The sequence below is a fragment of the Chanodichthys erythropterus genome, chromosome 13 (assembly GCF_024489055.1).
Source record: "Chanodichthys erythropterus isolate Z2021 chromosome 13, ASM2448905v1, whole genome shotgun sequence".
NCBI lineage: Eukaryota > Metazoa > Chordata > Actinopteri > Cypriniformes > Xenocyprididae > Chanodichthys > Chanodichthys erythropterus.
The window spans coordinates 41,349,521-41,370,150 of record NC_090233.1 but is presented as its reverse complement, the minus strand read 5'-3'; the positions used below and the strand labels follow the sequence as shown (position 1 = coordinate 41,370,150).

General features: G+C 36.3%; 2 protein-coding genes across 15 annotated transcripts in view; both read left to right on the top strand.

Annotated features, from left to right (window-relative positions):
* atxn2 (ataxin 2) overlaps positions 1-10,815 on the top strand; it is a 32,259-nt gene extending 21,444 nt beyond the window's left edge. For 3 of the 14 annotated variants that reach the window (XM_067405708.1, XM_067405710.1, XM_067405719.1), the window contains 13 exons: positions 79-149; positions 227-573; positions 676-742; positions 940-1,080; positions 1,866-1,883; positions 4,674-4,746; positions 5,041-5,234; positions 6,906-6,944; positions 7,341-7,467; positions 8,538-8,908; positions 8,991-9,165; positions 9,490-9,528; positions 10,083-10,815. In XM_067405708.1, the coding sequence (XP_067261809.1) occupies positions 79-149; positions 227-573; positions 676-742; positions 940-1,080; positions 1,866-1,883; positions 4,674-4,746; positions 5,041-5,234; positions 6,906-6,944; positions 7,341-7,467; positions 8,538-8,908; positions 8,991-9,165; positions 9,490-9,528; positions 10,083-10,111 (1,691 nt within the window). In that variant the 3' untranslated portion in view covers positions 10,112-10,815. The remainder of the gene's footprint in view (positions 1-78; positions 150-226; positions 574-675; positions 743-939; positions 1,081-1,865; positions 1,884-4,673; positions 4,747-5,040; positions 5,235-6,905; positions 6,945-7,340; positions 7,468-8,537; positions 8,909-8,990; positions 9,166-9,489; positions 9,529-10,082) is intronic. The other 11 variants (XM_067405714.1, XM_067405720.1, XM_067405722.1 and 8 more) reach the window with 8 other exon arrangements.
* Positions 10,816-11,028: 213 nt separating this feature from the next.
* On the top strand, positions 11,029-20,357 carry riok2 (RIO kinase 2 (yeast)). The gene is made up of 10 exons (XM_067406381.1): positions 11,029-11,195; positions 14,437-14,575; positions 14,668-14,784; positions 14,941-15,116; positions 15,963-16,051; positions 17,879-18,070; positions 18,157-18,249; positions 18,329-18,748; positions 19,382-19,472; positions 20,116-20,357. The coding sequence occupies exons 1-10, from the start codon at positions 11,130-11,132 to the stop codon at positions 20,275-20,277; spliced, it is 1,545 nt and encodes a 514-aa protein (XP_067262482.1). The 5' UTR covers positions 11,029-11,129; the 3' UTR covers positions 20,278-20,357.
* The last annotated feature ends 273 nt before the right edge of the window (positions 20,358-20,630 follow it).

Here is a 20,630-nt window from a genome sequence, read left to right as displayed (position 1 = left end):
AAATCAAATGCAATAATGTAAAATATTATAAGTAAATGTGCTTTTTAAAATGATTCTTTTACTTTTTAATCTTCCTAGGGCCTCCCAACATGGCTCCGGATCAGAGGAAACAAATAGATAATTTAAGGAAATTCAGTGAAGATTTTAGGGTAAGTTTTGTTTTTCTTCCATTATATGTGTTTCAGCAACTGTACTTCAGGTTATTGAATCCCTTCATCATTTATAGTTGCCGTCTAGCTCAAATTCAGATACAGTTTTTGAGCCCATGGTGACCAAGACTCCAAGGGACCTTGGAGAAAAGCCAAAGGATCAAGCAGCTGAGAAGAGTGCAGTAGATTCAACAGGACTCAAAGTCTCCATGGAGTCCGGCGTTAGTGAAGAAACCTCCACTTCTGTGATTGTCGCCCTAGCAGGAAGTAAATCTGGTACCCCTTCACTCTCTCCTTCCTCTGCTGTACCAGAGCAGAAACGAGGGCCTGATGTGACATCTCAGGGCGTCCAGACCACCTTGCCTCTGGCCAACACTGCTGCAAAAGATAAAGATGAGAAGGAGAAGAATGACCCTGTAGCAGAGTGAGTCACTGGAAGACAATGTAGAATCAGTGACAGAATTCATTGTCAAAATAAGTTATAGTGAATAATACAATGTTGATTTATTGTTTATGCACTTTTTAGGAGTGTTAGAAAATCTACTCTCAATCCTAATGCCAAGGAGTTCAACCCAAGGGTTTTTTGCTCCCCCGTAAGTAAATCAGTTGTTTGTTTTGTGTCATTAAATGAACTGAAATCAACATATTCCCAAAACTGTTATTTTTTTTCTGAGAGAATATATAATGTACCTTTTTTAAAGTTTTTTTCCCGTTAGTATTTCTGGAAGAGGGCAAACAAATATAACATAGAAATGTACGTTCATACATTTCACATTAACTGTCTCCTCAGCCTAAACCAGCAACAACCCCCACTCTGACCCGACCTCAGGGTCAGCCCAGCCCTTCCATCGTAGTACAGCAGCCCCCTGCTGTCTATGGCCAGACCATGTTCCAGATGTACCCTCTGACCCCTGTCAGCCCTGGCGTTCAGGTGAGCATCATAATATGAACCTCTCTGTCAGTGTGATCTCATTCGTTCTGTGCATGGTTTTTATACTAAAACTTTTTATTTTCATTTATGTGCCAAGATCATTGATTTCCTCATTGTGTTCATACTTCAGCCATCCCTCCTTTACTTTCATTTGTCAGTTGCATTTGCATAGTATCTGCATGTGTAACCCATCACATGATTGCTCAATTGATGATTGACATGAATGCAATTTTAATTTAATTTCAGTGAAAAGGGCCAGTAAAGGCCTGTTCATGCTAAGTTTGGTTTAAATAAATGGCATGAAAGTTAAATGGTTCATTGGTGTGCACTGGTTTATTTTACAATATTTGCAAAAATGTGCACTTGGTGTGAATAGACCTTAATGTCCAAACAAATAAAGTACAGATGGTTTGACTGGTAGCATGCTGTCAACCTTTAGAAGGAGCTCATTGTTCATCATCAGCTCGAAAAGTTGCACCACACTGATGTTTGATAATATTTAATAATTTACATTTTTTTTCTACTGACCAAAATAAAAGCTTTACTTTTTTGTATAAATTGTGGTGTAGAGTGGAAAGATGCATTTCAGTAAATGCAAAACTCAAATGCAATAGTTCTGTCCTTTATATTCCTTTGTAGCGTCTCTTAAAAATACTTTGACTCATCATTTCTCACTCACATGTTCTAGAAAACAAATCTTACTATAATGAAAAAAGCAAATGATAATCACACTAAAGACTCGTTCTTTTTGTTTTTTTCCCCCCTCTTTCCTCTCTCTCCATTAGAAAAGCATTATCTGGAAGGTTTGTGCAATTCTAAGATTTTTTTTTTTCTGCTGAAAACGTGTATGACACTTTTGCCTGCGTAACTGACCAGCAGATTTTGGTTTGCCTATTTTCTTACTGCTGATCAGTTTATTATTATTATTATTATTATTATTATACCATGGTCTGTCTGAATACTCGATTCTGATTGGCTGTAAGGTGTTCAATAAAACTTTTTAATGTACAGTGAGTTCCAAGTCAGTTTAATCACCGTTCTATATTAATGCGCTGTTTTCATTGAAGCACACACACGCATGCGTCACTCGGAGATTGCGCTGCACACACAAAAACATTCAGGATCACAAAAAATTGTCAATGCTGGCCTACAACTTTTATTAATAACATAGCTCCACTACTGAATCGCTACATATTTCTCCGCAATGAGGGGCTAACATCACTGGTTTTGAAGTAATCAAACTCACAGCTTCATTGTTAATAGAGAGATATACTAACCAGATGCATCTCTCTCTCTCTTTCTCTCTATAATGAATTTAAATAAATGCTGTATTCATTTATTGACATTAATTTAATCTTATGCACTACTTTATATCGGTGTCTGATTCAAAGAGGGCAGAATGCTAGATCTAAGGAGCCATAATTGACCAAAATATTGTGCTGTAAAGCATCAATAACAGCTTAAAGTTGTCAATGCTGGCAAATGACCATGGTATAAGTGGGATAATCCACGGCTAGCTGGGCATTAAACAATTTGAATGCACTCCACGGAGGCTTCACGACGGGTGTTTTTTGTTTTGTTTTTGCTTCCACGTTGTGCTTAAAATCGTTTAAAGCCGTGGATTATCCCTTACTTATATTTCAATATTGTTGTCAATTTTTTAAACTTTATTAGATTATTAGCTTACCTTATCAACAAAGATTATTCAGTACTATGAATAAGCAGGGTTTTTTTTTTGTTGTTGTTCTTCTTCTTTTTGCTCCAAAATTAGTAATCAGTTTTTGTTTTTAACCTTTTCCTTTCCTTTTTTTGTTCTGTTGGAGCATTAAAGCTTTTTTTGCATGTACCCTTGACCAGAACAGGAAAAAGCCAGAACGTTGTGTGGATTTATGTCAGTCTTTTTTCAAAAGCATTGATGTGTGTATCTCTTATTGTATTTAACAACCCTTAAGCAGTAGAGGACTTTTTTTTTTATCTTGGCACATCTTTCAGAAACAGAAAATGTGGGGTTGAACATTGGTCTAAAATATTGAAAATGTGTACAAATAGCTATTTTCCTTTGAGCCCTAGAAGAGAAAGTGTTAAAAGTAAATTACAATAGTGATCAACAGAATATGATACATGATAGTCTTAAGATGCATTCAGCAAGTGTTTTTCAAAACTGTGAACTAAAATCAGAACATACAGTGCTCAGCGTAAATGAGTAAGCCCCCTTTGAAAAGTAACATTTTAAACAATATCTGAATGAACACAAAAACAATTTCCAAAATGTTGACAAGACTAAGTTTAATATAACATCTGTTTAACTTATAACATGATGGTAAGGTTAATAATATAACTTAGATTACACATTTTTCAGTTTTACTCAAGTTAGGGTGATGCAAAAATGAGTACACCCCACTGTAGGAAAGCTAAATTTTAGACTACAAATGTCTAATTTAACAAGAATTCAACCACAGGTGAGTCTAAGTATTCTTTACACGGGTGTCCAGCAGACTGACTATAAAAGGGTGTTAAAACCCTTCCCATTTCATGCTGTCAGCAATGGCACCACATGGAAGAGAAATATCACAAGACCTGAGAAAGAAAATAATTTATTTACACCAGAAAGGTGAAGGCTACAAGAAGATCAGCAAAGCTTTACTTATCAGTCAGAATACTGTAGCAAAAGTGGTACAAAAATTTAAAAGAGGTGGAACTGCAACCATCTCACAGAGATGTCCAGGTCATCCACAGAAGTTAACATCTCCACAGGAGCGTCTTCTGATGAGAAAGGTTGAAGAAAATTGGCATGCAAGTTCACTGCATTTATCTAAAGAAGTAGAAAGCCAAACTGGTGTGACTATTTCCTGTGACACAATATGGCGTACACTGCAGAGGAATGGCATGCATGGGTACCGTCCACAAAGGGGCCTTTCCTAAAGCCCAGGCACAAACAAGCTCACCTAGAGTTTGCCAGGGCCCATTCTGACAAAGATGAAGGCTACTGGGACTCTATACTCTGGAGTGATGAGACCAAGATAAATGTTTTTGGAACTGATGACAATGATCCTAAACACACATCTAAGGCCACTGTTGGATTTCTGAAGAAGAACGGGGTGAAAGTGATTCAGTGGCCAAGTATGTCTCCTGACCTTTAGGGAATTCTGACAAGTTGAGCATCACTCTCCATCCACCATCCAGTCTCTAAAAGAGGTCATTCTTGAAGAATGGAAAAAAATAGATGTTGCAAAATGTCACCAACTTGTTCATTCCATGCCTAGAAGACTTGCTGACATGCTGACATTAAAAATCATGAAGGCCATAAAAAGTACTAGATGGAGTATTTTTGTTGTGGGGTGTACTCATTTTTGCATCACCCTAATTTAAGTAAAACTGAAAAATGTGTAATCTAAGTTATATTGTTAACCTTACTTTCATGTTATTAGTTAAGCAGATGTTATATTAAACTTATTCTTGTCAACATTTTGGAAATTGTTTTTGTGTTCATTGAGATATTGTTTAAAATGTTACTTTTCGAAGGGGGTGTACTCATTTACGCTGAGCACTGTATATGTAATTCTGCCTCTCAAGTTCTGCTCCTCATCCTTTAGCCTCCAGCCATGTACCATGTTCAGGTTCCTCATATGGCCATGAGCCAGACCAAGCCCTACAGACCAGGTAAAGGTGAGAATGCTTCTCTCTCAGTGTGCATGTTTTTAAAGCTGCTTTCAAATGATGTTTAAGGCTATTTTGCATCTACTATAATCATAAGCTTTTTCAGTTTGAGGGAGTTACCCTCTATTATTTTTGTTTATTGATTTTGTATATTGTTTGCCGGGCTGTGCATTTAGGAAATACGATCTGTGTAAGAAGTTTTTTTTGTCTTTTTGTTTTTCCCCATGATGTTCTCACAGTCTGTAATGATTTAAGGCTGTGTACCCATTTCATGCTCTCTTCTTTTGCTGAATCTGCTTGCAGTACCGAACATGCCACAGCAAAGGCCAGACCAGCATCACCCACCTGGCACATCTACAATGATGCATCCAGCTACAGCTGCCGGGCCGCCCATCGTGGCACCAAACCCAGCCTACTCCACCCAATACTTCACTTGTAGCCCCCAGCAGTTTGCTAGTCAACCTCTGGTACAACAGATGCCCCACTACCAGTCCCAGGTACTGTGACTTTAAATGTCTCATTACTAACGAGGAATTATTAAAGTGGAGAAATAAAAGATGAACAAAACTAGGGTTGGGTATCATTTGAATTTTAATGATTCCGATTCTACTTATCAATTCCAACAGGCTAGAGAATACATACACAAGTTTTTTTTTTTGCCTTTAAAAATACTTTAGAAAAAACAACTTGCCCAACTAATAGCCTAACTAATATAAATTTCAGGTTTATTAAAGACAAGTAAACACTCAGTAATTAAAAAAAGAACACAGAATACATTTTAAGATTTACAGGTATTCGGGAACAGAAACTGTACTCAAATGTAAAATAACACTGCACTTTATAAATAAAATAAACATTACAAACATTACGTTCACTTAAAGGGTAAATTCACCCAAAAAATGAAAATTCTGTCATTAATTACTCACCCTCATGTCGTTCTACACCCGTAAGTCCTTCATTCATCTTCGGAACACAAATTAGGATATTTCTGATGAAATCCGAGAGCTCTCGAACCCCTTAATAGACAGCAATTTAACTACCACTTTCAAGGCCCAGAAAGGTAGTAAAAACTTTGTTGAAGTAGTCAACATGACTACAGTGGTTCTACCTTAATGTTATGAACCGACAAGAATACTTTTTGTATGCAAATTAATTTTATTCAAATTAAATTTTATTTATTCAACAGTTTCTTCTTTTCCCCGTCATGCTCCTACGTTGTTTACATTGTATAGACAGTTCAGTGCTTCCGGGTTCTACGTCAGAACACCGGCTCATTATTGGCAAGGTCCTGCTTCAGCATCACGCGCATACGTCGTAGTGCTCGCATGAATAGTATTGGCCAATAGTGAGATTTCATCAAAAATATCTTAATTTGTGTTCGGACAAAGGTCTTACGGGCTTGGAATGACATGAGGGTGAGTACTTAATGACAGAATTTTCATTTTTGGGTGAACTAACCCAAAGCAACTGTTTACACAAGGATATTTTGACTTATTTTTGTATTTGTCCATAAAATTGCAAAAAGACACGGTAGAGAACTCAGTTCAGTATTGCACACAGTATAAAAGGAGGCTTTATGTGCACACCTTTTGGATGTGCACAGCACAGAAAATAGCGCACGAGTTTTCTTGCACTTAAATGGTTTAAAATCACTTTTTCTGTGTGCTCGCTTTGGATGTGTGTGCAGCACAGAAAACAGCTTGCAGGTCTTCTTGCACTTGAATGGTTCAAAGTCATACAAAAATGGACACAAAGGAATCAATAAGAGGAATCACATTTTTTATTTTATAACAAGTATCCGATTCCAGAATTGGAATCTCTTTTCAATTCCCAACCCTAAACACCACCAATCATTAAAAAAAAAATAATAATAAATATTGACCCTGTGTCCGAATATGCTTTCTTCCCTACCTACCTCCCTACTAGTAGTCAGTACATCAAATTAGTTCACCTGGATTTCATACTATATAGACTTAACTATTTTAATTAATTTATTTATTTATTTTTTGCATGTACTTGATAATGTACTTATCAAATGTAGTACCTACTTGGACAGTATGTGATTTTTTTTTGGACACAACTTGTGCCTTTTTATAAATGTGGTGTCTGACAATCTTCAGCTGAAACAAAATATTTTGTATTTGTGAACATTGTATTCCCTTTCTTAGAACAGTGTTGAAATGCTGAAAAGATACCAACAGACAATGGTGGGATATTTCAGAGTCTTTGATTTTCTTTTGCTTAAAATGTTATGGTTATGTTGTTTGTTTGGATACTCTGTCTTTAAAAGCTGTTTTATGGTTGGATGACATCATTCAATTGACTTTATAACATTCGGGCAGATTTTTTTTCCCCATTATACAAGAAAAACACATACGATTACTGATCAGTAATGCAATATTTTTTCTTAAAGAAAATTATTAAAGGTACTACCTTGCCGTTCAATAAATTCTGATCATTTGGGTTTAATGTATTGTCAATTTTATTTTTTATAATTAAAAAAAAGTTGTATCTGGGTCCTTTTTATGGATAATATTTATAAAATATTTCTTAAACAAGAAAATTGAAAGTCATTAATATGATGTTGGGTACATGTGTTTCAGGCCCAGCATGTGTTCAGTCCAATGATTCAGGGCAGTGCGAGGATGATCACCCCTCCTGGCCACGGTCAGCCCAGCCTGGTCTCTTCCTCCACCACTCAGTATGGTGAGCAGACGCATACTATGTATGGTAAGAACTCCCCCCAGCACAAAGCCTAAGCCATTACCAGCCCATTTTAGCCCTTTACTGTCATACTGTGCTAAATTTACGATAGGGCTGGGCGATAACCGATATATCAAGATTGCGATAAAATTTACGTTGATAATAGTGATAAACTCTGGACATTTTTACTCTATGGATTAATCTAACAGACTATCACAGAAATTTACACAACAATGGCCAGTCAGTGCGTGTCGCTAATAAGGGATTTCTGCGTGTCTCTGTATGAATGAACAGCACAGTTTCGTCTGATACAGAATCTATATAGATCTTCACTACAAATCGTCAAAATAAAAGTTTGGTTTAACTTCAAGAAATGATGACAGAAATAAATCACTATTGTGAACTAATATGTACTTCTCAAAGTAATAATAGTAAAAATAATATTTCTAAGGAATATCATAAAACCAAGATATTTTTTCATTAAAATTAAAGTTCGTATATATTTGTATTAAATCATAAAACACAGAATCCATAAATAAATAAATCAATAAAAAAAGAATGAACGAAATGGAAAACACAGAATTTTGGAGAAAATAAAATGGATTTCATGGGGCCCTAAATTAAAAGCTAGCTACTCTTTGGAGTTTAATTGTGAACAATCAAGTTTACTTGTTTACATTCATTCTCAAGGTCTAACAAATATGTGGAAAGCATTTCCTTCCACATTAATGGTAAATTAATATTTTGATAAATATCGATATTGTATATGGAGAAAAATAATGTGATATTTTTAGCCAAATCGCCCAGCCCTAATTTGCAGTCACATTTTGTTGCCTCTGAATAGCTTCATGCTACAGAAATTAATGTTGATCTTTGTAATGAGCCACACATTAATGACTCAAGGAATAAAGGAAAATTTGATGCTTAAAATGTACTCTAGATTAAATTTTAATTTTTAACTTCTCTTCCTCCTGTCGTGTTTGTTGTTGTTGTTATTCATTTATAATTATACCTTTCTTTTTGTTTTTATTTGTTAACATTCACCGGATTTACTTTAACATTATAACTGCTTGTACTTGCGTTTTTCTGTGTTTCAGTGTCACCTACCCCCATTCCTCAGCAGTTTCCCCACCCAAGCTCCACCCTGCACCCTCATCCGCAGCATCCTCAGCCCTCTGCCACCCCAACAGGACAACCGCAGCAGGGTAACCAGCACGGAGGCAGCCATCCGGCCCCCAGCCCTGTTCAGCATCCCCAGCACCAGGCTGCAGCCCAGGCCATGCACCTGGGCAACCCACCACAGCAGCAGATGTACTCTGCCCTGGCTCCCACCCCACCCTCCATGACCCCTGGCCCCAACCCCCAGTCCCCTCAAGCCAGCTTCCCCTCCGCTCAGCAGACAGTCTACATCCACCCCCAACAGGTGCAGCATGGGTACAACCCTAACCATATGGCTCATGTGCAACAGGTGAGTGCTAGTGAGTCAGACACCAGGATTATAAAATTACTAATAAGTACTCAGAAAGTATTCATTCACTGTGTCTCTAAAGGCCCACATGCAGTCAGGGATGGTGCCTCAGCATCATGGCACTCCTTCCCACCCCCCCACTATGATGTTGATGGCCACACAGGCTCCTACTGGCCCCCAACCTGCGCTGCCCCAGGGCACTCTTAACCCCATCCCTGTGTCATCAGCCACACACTACTCCTACACTCTCACCCCTGGTAAGGACCTATCTCAACTGAACACATAGAGAATTAAATTGGGAGAGAAAATTTTTATTTTATATATATATATATATATATATATATATATATATATATATATATATATATATATATATATATATATATATATATATATATATATATATATAATATTATTATTATTATTATTATTATTATGTATAATTTGTCTTATCTAAAAAATAATAATAAATATTGTATAACCGTGTTTATTTTATCTAAATAATAATATTAAGATTTTTTTTTTTTAAATGAACAAAATAATAAAATACTTTTTTTCCCCCTTTTTTATTGAAAACAAAGATCTAAGGTTCATCATGGGTGTTACAATGTCAGGTCACAGTACGTTTTCAACATACATCTTGATATACAATTTAACACTTTTCTAAATGTATATACATAATTCAGTTTTCCCAACTTTTTTTTTTTTTTAATTGATTTTATTATATGTGAATCTCTAGTCAGTATATTTCAGTAAATTATAGCTACTACTTAAGCTTTCCTACTACACTAGTATTTATTCTTGTCTGAAACCGTTTTTGGTTTCCCGAGGTGCAATGTAATGAATGAATAGTCAAACTCCTCTCCCATTATTTTTTCAGTTTTATCCAGCACCTATTGCCAATAAGGTTGTATTTTCAAGCAGCCCCCCCCCAAAAAAGATAATTACAATTATCAGCCATTGAGGTTCCACATTCAATATAATCTTCAAACCAACTTTTTGTTGTCTTGTATTATGTATGCATTTGAATATATAGTGATCTGCAATTTCTGTTTTGCCTGCAATGTTAGTTGCATACTGTTAGACTAGTGATGTTAATTGTTGTAAATGTGCATTTAAATTTCACTGTTCAATTTGCTATCAAGTGTGTAAAATAAATCTTTGTGTGTTTCAGTGCAAGCTCACCATCAGCAGCAGATGTAGAGGATGAAGACCAGAGAACAGCATTTGAGTTGAGAGGCTCCTGATCCTCGCAGAGCCATTTGGCCCCACCCACCACATACTGGCCAACCAATCCTTACCTTTCTCTAAACACCCCCTTAAATGGCCACGAGAACCTCAATCATGCTGCTCTGCTGCTACCCACCATCAGTGATTAAGAAAAGTTAACAGGCAAAGATGGGGTGAACTCTGGCTTTTTAAAAAAAGAAAAGAAACACAAGAGTTTTAACGAGGAATCATTTTTCACATGTTTCAGTGACACTAGAACTCTTGCATTGGGTCCTAACAATAACAAAAAAGCCCAGATGAGTGAGAAAACTGTGCATAAATAACTGGAACATTTTGTCTGCACCTTCTAAGTTAAAGATAATTCTTCCGTATATTGACAGTATTAACATTACTGTTAAATGCTGCTGCTATAGCTGTGCTCAAGACCTTGGGGTAAATCAACACCAACAAAACAAAATGGTTGTAACCAAACTAAACACGAGAAACTTCCATTAATGAAGATGTTCGGCAAAAAAAAAAAAAAGCAGATAAATTATTTATTAATTTAATCTGATGACAAAACCCCATTTGACTTGACCGTTATAAAACGGTTAAGTTAAAATAACTTTTACTTTGTAGATAATATAAATGAATTTAAAAAAAAAAAATAAAAACATTAAAAAAAGTTTTAAAAACTTTTACACGTCTTGGGTGTTTTATTTTGTGTCCTTTGTTATTTCATTTAACAAGATTCAAGCTCCTACTTCAGCTTTAAATATTGCTGATTTGCTCATTTTGTGGATATGGTAGAAGTACATCAGAAGGCTCGTAAGTTGTCCCATGCACTTCCACTCCAGGCCGCCAGGAGAATCACTGAACCCGTCAACTTCGGAGATGTGAACGTCAAAATACTGCTCTCTTCCGGTTTAAACATGTGGAATGGCTGGTTGAACTAATCACGCATTACATACCAGAAACTTTTATAAAATTAGGTGGAAACGGATTTGCCATCATGGGCAAGTTAAACGTCGTTATCCTGAGGTATCTGTCCAGAGATGACTTTAGAGTCCTTACAGCGGTATGTATCCAATTTAAAGAAGCCGTTAATATGTTTACATCAATTTTTCATCTAACGTTAGCTGTATTTTTAACAACCATTTGAGCTAAAGACGTCTGTGTCAATCAAAAAGATTAACCCTTTAGCTGAATGCTCATTGCAAACTGTCGGTTGTATCATGGCATATAATGTACCGGGGTTGGACAATGAAACAAACACTGGCCAGTATTATAGCGTTGGAGGTTTCAAACCTATATAAGCGCGGCCTGCTGGTCAGTCTTCACTTATTTTATAGCACATAAAATACTGCAATCCACACAACATAACATCAGTCCAAAAGAGGACAGATTGTTGGTGCATGTGTCGCTGGCTCAGCGATTCTTGGTGGTGTACCGAAAGCCATGGTATTCAGGGTAATATCGGCATACCACCGCACAGGACGAACCACATCCAACAGGAGTAACTGTCGACGCATGAGGAAGCTGTCTGAAAGGGTTGTCCAGGTACTAACCCGGAATGTATCCAAATACATAAAACCACACAGCTGCCCAAATCACTGCAGAATTAAATGAGCACCTCGACTTTAATGTTTCCACCAAAACTGTTTGTCGGGGAAGCTCCACAGAGGCAGTGTTTATGGTCGGGCTGCTATAGCCAAAGCTTTGGTCAGTCGTGCCACCACTAGGGTTGGAAAGGGCTGGAAAGTTTCCATGGGAACTTAACCTGGGGAATTTTGGAAATATTCCAATTTGGAAACTTATCAGGAATTAATTGTAAATTTTGGGAAATTTTATATAAATGTATAATATTTACATAAAAAGTATCATATAAAAACAAATATAAACATTTTGTTTGGTCATAACATGAAATAACAGTTATTTATTTTTTGCATTCAATTAATTCTAATTTAGTAAATATGTAAAATAAATATATATATATTTATTGCAGCAATTGTTATGTGTTGTTTATTTCAGTGTCACATGATCCTTCAGAAATCATTCTAATATGCTGATTTGAAACTCGGTTATTATCAATGTTGGAAACAGTTGTGCTGCTGAATATTTTTTTGGAACCTGTAATACTATTTTCAGGATTCACTGATGAACAAAAATTTAAAAAGAATAGAATTTATTCAAAATCTTTTCTAACCATTTCACTTTAATATCACTTTTTATCAATTTCTCACATCCTTTCTGAATAAAAGTATTATTTCTTTCAAAAAAAGACAAAAAAAATTACTGACCCCCAAAATTAGAACAGTATATTACGGAAGAGGATTTAACGAGAAACAAGTTGTTAAATTATGAGAACAAATTCATTAAATTATGAGAAAAATGTCGTTAAATTTCGAGAAAAAAGTCAAGATAAAATGTTGAGAATAAAGTAATTAAATTATGAGAATAAAGTCATAAAATTACAAGAAAAAAAGTTTTATTATTATGAGAACAAATTATGAGAACAAATTCGTAATTTAACGACTTTTTTCTCAAAATTTAACAACATTTTTCTCATAATTTAATGAATTTGTTCTCGTAATTTAATGACTTTATTCTCAACATTTTATCTCGACTTTTTTCTCGAAATTGAACATCTTTAATCTCGAGATGGTTTTATATTTTATTATTGCTTGGCCCTAATCCTCTTCCATAGTATATTGTTACAAAAGATTTTTATTTTAAATAAATGCTTTTCTTTATTATTTTTTTATTCATTAAAGAATCCTAAAAAAAAGTATCACAGGTTATAAAAAATATTAAGCAGCACAACTGTTTCCAACATTGATAATGGAGCATCAAATCAGCAAGTTAGAATGATTTCTGAAGGATCATGTGACACTGAAGACTGGAGTAATGATGCTGAAAATTCAGCTTTGATCACAGAAATAAATTATATTTTTATGTATATCAAAATAGAAAAAACATTATTTTAAATTGTAGTTATGTTTCACAATATTACTGTTTTTTTTCTGTATTTTTGATCAAATGTGCATGTTATGGATCGGGAGAATGCACAGTGCATGCAGGGGGTGTGGCCTCAATAGCCCTGCAGTAAGTCGTGTGAATGTGAATGTAATTGAGAAATGTGCAGGGGAAAAAATTAACTAAAATTGCATTAAATATGGTTGTTTTAACCAAAATTATGCTGTATAAAAGATATTATTTTCAACTACATTTAAGTACCCTGTTATAGGCTAACCTGTAACTTTGTAAATTCCCTGTTTATTCCCATTAATTTCCGTTAATTCCCATATATTCCCGTTTATTCCCATATATTCCCGTTTATTCCCATGGAAAGTTTCCAGCTTTGAAAATTCCCGGTACTTTGCAACCTTAGCCACCACCAAATGTCGGTTTCATTGGTGCCAGCAGGGCAGATCTTGGGCTGTGGACAATGTGAAACATGCATTGTTCTCTGATGAGGTCATCTGAGGGGGACTGAGTTCCCATTTCCATGGGAGTTACATTGTGGAGAAGTCCCAAAGTCTGTTGCATTCCCAGAGTGAAACATGGGGGTGAATCGGTTGTGGTTTAGGCTGCAATATCATGTCATTCCCTATTGTGGTGAATGGGTGCATCACTGCCAAGGACTACTGAATCTTTCTGGAGGACCATGTGCACCTAACGGTTCAAACATTGTACTCTGAAAGGGGGTGCCGTGTATGCACCAGTACAAAGCAAGACTTGTGACAGAATGGTTTGATGAATATGCGAGTGAAGTTAAACATCTCCCATGGCCTCCACAGTCACCAGATCTAGTTTTTAGCCACTTTGGGGTATTTTGGAGGAGCAAGTCAGAAAAGTTTTCCCCCGCCTGCATCACACAGTGACCTTGCCAATGTTCTGGAAGAGGAATGTCTCAAAATCCCTCTGGCCGCTGTGAAGGACTTGTATCTGTCATTCCCATGACCAACTGATGCTGTATTGGCCACAAAAGGAGACCCTACACCATACCAATAAATGATTGTGGTCTAAAACCAGGTGTTTCAGTTTCATTGCCCAACCCCTGTAGTTCACATTCATTTTATGAAAATTAGTGAAACTTGTTCAATTACTGTTGTCAGCTATTTCACAGAATGTAATTATAAACATTATAAACTCAATTAAATCACATTTCAGTTCAGAAAGATATTTGCTTCTTGTCATTTGATTCATTACGGGTTTGCTTAGATGTCAGCACATTACAATCTAAGAGATCCTATTATATTTCAGTAATCAATCACATTTCCATTATGCCATTATTTTTATTTCTTTGGGGTATGCAGGTGGAAATGGGCATGAAGAATCACGAAATTGTCCCAGTGAGTCTTATTGCATCCATTGCCAGTCTCAAACATGGAGGATGCAACAAGGTTTTGCGGGAGCTGGTCAAACACAAACTGCTGGCCTATGAACGCAGCAAAAGTAAATGTGCTAGGCTTGATATCATTCTTCAGTTTCATTCAGTAATGTTTTTGTGGATGAGTTGCAGCTTTGATTATGTTTCCTCACTATAGCTGTGCAGGGGTATCGGCTAAATTACGGTGGTTATGATTACCTGGCATTGAAGACACTTTCATCCAGGGATGTTATTGTGTCTGTTGGAAACCAGATGGGAGTCGGCAAAGAGTCAGGTCAGGATTATTTTTTAATTAGAGTTTATTTGTAGGCATTAAGAAGTCTGACACATTTGATTTGTTGTTTTGTCCATTCTCCATCAACCCTCGAATAGTTTCACTTATCATAAAGGAGACTTTTTCCAGACTTATAATACTTGTTTTATATTTCAGACATTTACATTGTTGCAAATGCAGAGGGGGAGCAGTTTGCTCTGAAACTTCACAGACTGGGTAGGACATCCTTCAGAAACTTGAAGAATAAGCGAGATTACCACAAGCACAGACACAAGATCTCATGGCTGTACCTGTCCCGGCTCTCTGCCATGAAAGAGTATGCATATATGAAGGTAATATCCAAATATTCCAAGAGTAAATGTTCTGTACTCTTTCTGTACTTTTTTTTTTTTTTTTGGATGTCAGTGTCACTGCAGATTTGGGTTTTTTAATCTGTTTCCAATATTAAAATAATCTTATTTATATTTGCATCCATGATTTTAATCTGAAATTGCATTTTTTTCAAAATCCATTACATAGCTAGCACAAATGGTTCTCAACCTTTTGGACTCCAAAGCCCCACTTTTTCCAAGACAATATTTGAAGGCCCTCCTCCAACTAAGCTGATCTGTACCTCTGGTACTTATTTTGTAATACAAATAAATTCATGTATGATGTCAGTTCAGTGTTGTACATCTTTATTTTAGTGTGTGTATGTGTTTTTAAGCAATTCAAGATTAATAGAAATGAACAAAATTGGTTAAAAACCAATGATAAAGCAAATGGTTTTTATCTAAAGTTTCTCATAGTGTCCAATAACAACCAAAAAAAAACAAGGTTTTGTCATTTTCAACCAAAAATATCTTGAGTATGTTTACAACTCTCTGCAATACTTGATTCTGACTGGTCAATCACAGCATTCTGAGGTCAAATATTTGTGTAATGCCAACCAACATTCCTGTTGACCCTTGCAACCAATCTCATACATTGTGCTAGATTCATATCTTCTCTTCTGAAATAATTTTAATGTAAATCAATATTTTATGTCGATTTATTTGCTATTTGAGCTGCTGCAAGCTATTGCTTACTTGATATTTTAATGCTAATTGTAACCAAATAAAGACCAGATAACACCTATTTCTTGTTCAAGCTAATGTTTGTCTGGATTTTTTTTTTTAAGATTCTTTGTTTTCCAACAGGCATTATATGATCGAGGGTTTCCTGTTCCAAAGCCAGTGGACTACAACAGACATGCAGTGGTTATGGAGCTCATTAATGGTTACCCGCTGTGAGTTTACCTGCACTTTGCCTTAGATGAACACTCTTCACACACTATATTTTCTTACATTAAATATTTACTTGTATGTCAGGTCATTGACAACTGTGCACGTTATCTAGTACCACGCTTTATTAAAAAAAGGACTTGGGAACACCTTTTTTTGTTTATTTACAGTTATGTTCAAAATAATAGCAGTTTGTTTAAAAAAAGTGAGTAAAGCTCAAAATCCATATAATAACCTTTATTTCAATACACACAAATGCATTAGGAACACTGCACATTATATACTAAATCAAAACATGAAGAAAAAAATGATCAAATTTGTTATTACTTTTCAGAAAGTGAAGGAAAAGGAATATTAGGCCGTTCAAAAAAAATAGCAGTGTCTGCATTTTTCTTTACAAAGTCACATATTTACTGTATAAACTGAAAAATGCTTAAAGATTTAGCTTTCTTGTGAAACACTGAACTAATATTCAGTTGTATAACCACGGTTTCTGAGAACTGCTTCACATCTGTGTTGCATGGAGTCAACTAACTTCTGGCACCTGTGAACAGGTATTCCAGCCCAGGACGATTGCACTACACACCACAGTTCCTCTGCACTTCTTGGTTTTGCCTCAGAAACAGCTTTTTTGATGTCACCCCACAAGTTTTCTATTGGATTATGGTCTGGGGATTGGGCTGGCCACTCCATAACATTAATCTTGTTGGTCTGGAACCAAGATGCTGCTCGTTTACTGGTGTGTTTGGGGTCGTTGTCTTGTTGAAACACCCATTTTAAGGGCATTTCCTCTTCGGCATAAGGCAACATGACCTCTTCAAGTATTTTGATGTACTCAAACTGATCCATGATCCCTGGAATCCGATAAATAGGCCCAACACCATAGTACGAGAAACATCCCCATATCATGATGCTTGCGCCACCATGCACCATTCTTCAGTGTACTGTTGCTTGAATTCAGTGTTTGGGGGTCGCCTGTCAAACTGTCTGCGGCCCCTAGACCCAAAAAGAACAATCTTGCTTTCATCAGTCCACAAAATATTGCGCCATTTTTCTTTAGGCCAGTCAATGTGTTCTTTGGCAAACTGTAACCTTTCAGCACGTGTCGTTTTTCAACAACGGGACTTTGCGAGGGCTTCTTGCTGATAGCTTGGCTTCACATAGGCGTCCTCTAATTGTTACAGTACTCACAAGTAATTTTAGACTTTCTTTGATCTCTCTGGAGCTGATCATTGGCTGTGTCTTTGCCATTTTGGCTAATCTTCGGTCCATTCGAATGGTAGTTTTCCGTTTTCTTCCATGTCTTTCTGATTTTTGGTTGCCATTTTAAAGCATTGGATATCATTTTAGCTGAGCAGCCTATCATTTTCTGCACTTCTTTATATGTTTTCCCTTCTCTAATCAACTTTTTAATCAAAGTACGTTGTTCTTCTGAACAATGTCTGGAACATATTACTACGATTTTCAGAGAGAAATGTACAGTACAACATTTGTTGCCTTCGTCCTTAAATAAGGACCATTTGTTTGACATCAGTTTTTTCACAGAATTAATTGAAATTGATTAATTTCTAATTGAACTCCACACTGCTATTATTTTGAACACGCCCATTTCAATTAATGATTCAATTACACATAATCAGCAGCATGCATGTCATGACTGTTGTGTCTGTTGGTTTTCTATTACTCTACTACATCTATTAGTAAAATATTTGCCATGTAGAAATATAATTTCTATCAAAAACAATGATTGATCTGGTTAGTGATGTTGGACTGCTATTATTTTGAACACAACTGTATTTACTTGCATTGACTGTTGCTGTTTGTTTACAAAGGTGTCAGATTCGAGAGATTCAAGACCCTGCTTCACTATACAGTGAAATCATGGAGCTAATAGTCAAACTTGCCAATCATGGCCTGATCCACGGAGACTTCAATGAATTTAACCTCATGCTCGATGACAATGACCACGTCACAATGATTGACTTCCCTCAGATGGTGTCCACCTCACATTTAAATGCAGAATGGTGACTGTCTAACCTGATAACAAATGGTTAATTATGTAATTATAAGCACTGGCACTATAATGAAGTTTTTAATTTTTTCCATAAAGGTACTTCGATCGAGACGTCAAGTGTGTTCGAGATTTCTTCATCAGGAGATTCAACTACGAAAGTGAACTCTATCCAACATTCAAAGATATCAGGTAATTTTTTTTAATAGCTTGCTTTATTGCACAGTCTAGACTTTAGAGACCAAACTAAGTTACACATTCCTCTATGCAGAAGAGCATGTTCGCTCGATGTGGAGATCTCAGCTAGTGGCTACACCAAGGAGCTGCAGCAGGACGACAGTTTGCTCCACCCTGAAGGTCCAGAGGGTGAGGAACTCGGTGAAGATGAAGATGATGACATCTCCGAGTCAGCTGATGATACACAACAGGCAGCCTCAGAGGACGTTATCAGCATGGAGGAGTATAAACATGCCATGCTTGAGCTGGAAGGACTACAAATTAGCAAGGAGACTCCATCAGAAGAGAACGACACAGAGGAACACGAAGGAGCTCGATGTCAAGAGGACATTCAGAAAGAAACTGTTTCTGACATTTCCAAAGACTTGGGAAGGGATGAGGAAGATGAGGTGGAGGATGAATGTCCTGATTTGGTTGACCTGTCTGCATGCAACAAAGAATTCAGGCCTTTCAGGCAAGTCATTTATTTGATTTATTTGATATGATGCAAGTATTTTTTAATTGCACACGCATAACCTTTTTCACGCTGCTATAAAGCTACTGTTCCTATTGTGCCTTTTTATCCTTAGGATTATTTCAGGATACTAGTACAGTTGAGCTTGTTTGCCATATTTGATGTGTTCCGTGGATGTTCGTTGATCATTGTTTAAATGCGACAGAAAGCCTAAATTTGGTCATCATATAAAGTGAATGTGTTTCTTCAGAAGGCTTTGATTAAACCATTCTATATGGATTATGTTTACAATGTCTTTATGAACTTTTTGAAGCTTGAGAAATGGTTGTGTGGACTTTCAATGCATAGATGATAAATTCAAGAGAATATTACTAATATTGTAAAAATGTGTGAAAAGTTTAATGGTTTAGAAACCAGTCACAACGTGCCATATTTTGGTTGGAGAGCTTCAGTGTAAACAAAGATGATCTGTGAATTATTAGTATTAAATTACTTTTACTGTGCTTTTTTGCTCTTTTTGGTGCTTGATAGCCTGTTTGCGTTGTGAACTTGAATTTTAATTTTTGTGTGAATTATTCCTTCATATAAACCCTTACTCTTACATATAATGAAATGATTCATGTGATCCCACAGAGACCAACTGAGCCTTGAGAACGAGCACAGAACCAGAACAACCAGTGAAATGAGCATTGGAAGTGTTGGCAGTTGTTCAACAATCCCACCAGTAAGTATAATCCTTTGAATTTCATTGTATGGCAAAAAGTTTGCTTACTCATTCACAAAAGCATGTTGCAGTGAAACTTCTTTTAGGTTTGCATATATACATGAAAAGTTCCTGGTGGGGGAAAGGCAGAGGCTATTTTGCACTAAGTGAAAATATCGATAGATGCTGTTTATACGAAGTAAAAATAGCAGTATTTTCTTTGCACTAATTGTAAATAGTTGCTGCATGCTATTTAAACTTGGCACAAATAGTGGCAGCCCATCTGATCATCGTGAGGACATCACTTCCAATTTCAGTTATAGGCCATTTAAATACCAGTTCAGCACTTTATTTCCACCTCTCGAATATTTTCTTAATTTTAATTTAAAATGACACCTCTCCAAGCTGATATGCCATAGGAAAAGGGAGAAGAATGAGTTTGGAAAAAGGCAAAAGTTAAGGGCAAGCCACTTTACTTTCCACACCACTGCTCCTGTTATCAGATGGGTTTCTTTTCTAATTTTGTCTGAGAAATGTTGACAATTGAGGGCAGAGTTAGTGTAAATAGCCTCTGGCAAAAAGGCAGGCTATTTGCACTTGATGTAAAAAATTATCTAACTTTGTATTCATGTTTTAAGTAATGAGTTGATGTGCCCCTATACAGGAAGTCATCAGGCAGAAAGTGAAGAGACAGCTCACCAAACAGCAGAAGGCTGCTCAGAGAAGACGTCTGCAGAAGGGTGAGGCCAACCTGGTGACCAAGGAGAGGAGAGAGAATCAGAACAACATTAAGGGCAGTTTGGATGCAGCTTCCTTCTGGGGCTGAGGATGGAAGATATGACCTCAGGACTTATAACATTTTTCAGTGTCATTTGTGTATGAAATTCATTAATAAAACATCTACATCTGGAAGCTGTGTTGTGGTTAGCCTTATTTATGCTTGAAATATATACCGCACAGAGGTTTGACCTGGTTTTATTTCAAATAATGGAGAATTGTAGTTAATTACATCCAACTTTATTATCACTCTCAACTAATCAAATCAAATATAAACATCTCATTATCTGTCCTTTGCAAACATGAAGCATGGGGTTTTTATTGGAAACAAGATACATTTTATCGCCTTTAAACTGTTAAAGAAGATTTCAGAATCTGTCGTTTTATTGTATTTGTTTTGCA

Coding starts and splice junctions, on each gene's coding strand:
- riok2 (XM_067406381.1), top strand. CDS start 11,130: ATGGGCAAGTTAAACGTCGTTATCCTGAGGTATCTGTCCAGAGATGAC. Junction 14,576..14,667: donor GGCCTATGAACGCAGCAAAA/GTAAATGTGCTA, acceptor TCCTCACTATAG/CTGTGCAGGGGTATCGGCTA. Junction 15,117..15,962: donor AAGAGTATGCATATATGAAG/GTAATATCCAAA, acceptor GTTTTCCAACAG/GCATTATATGATCGAGGGTT.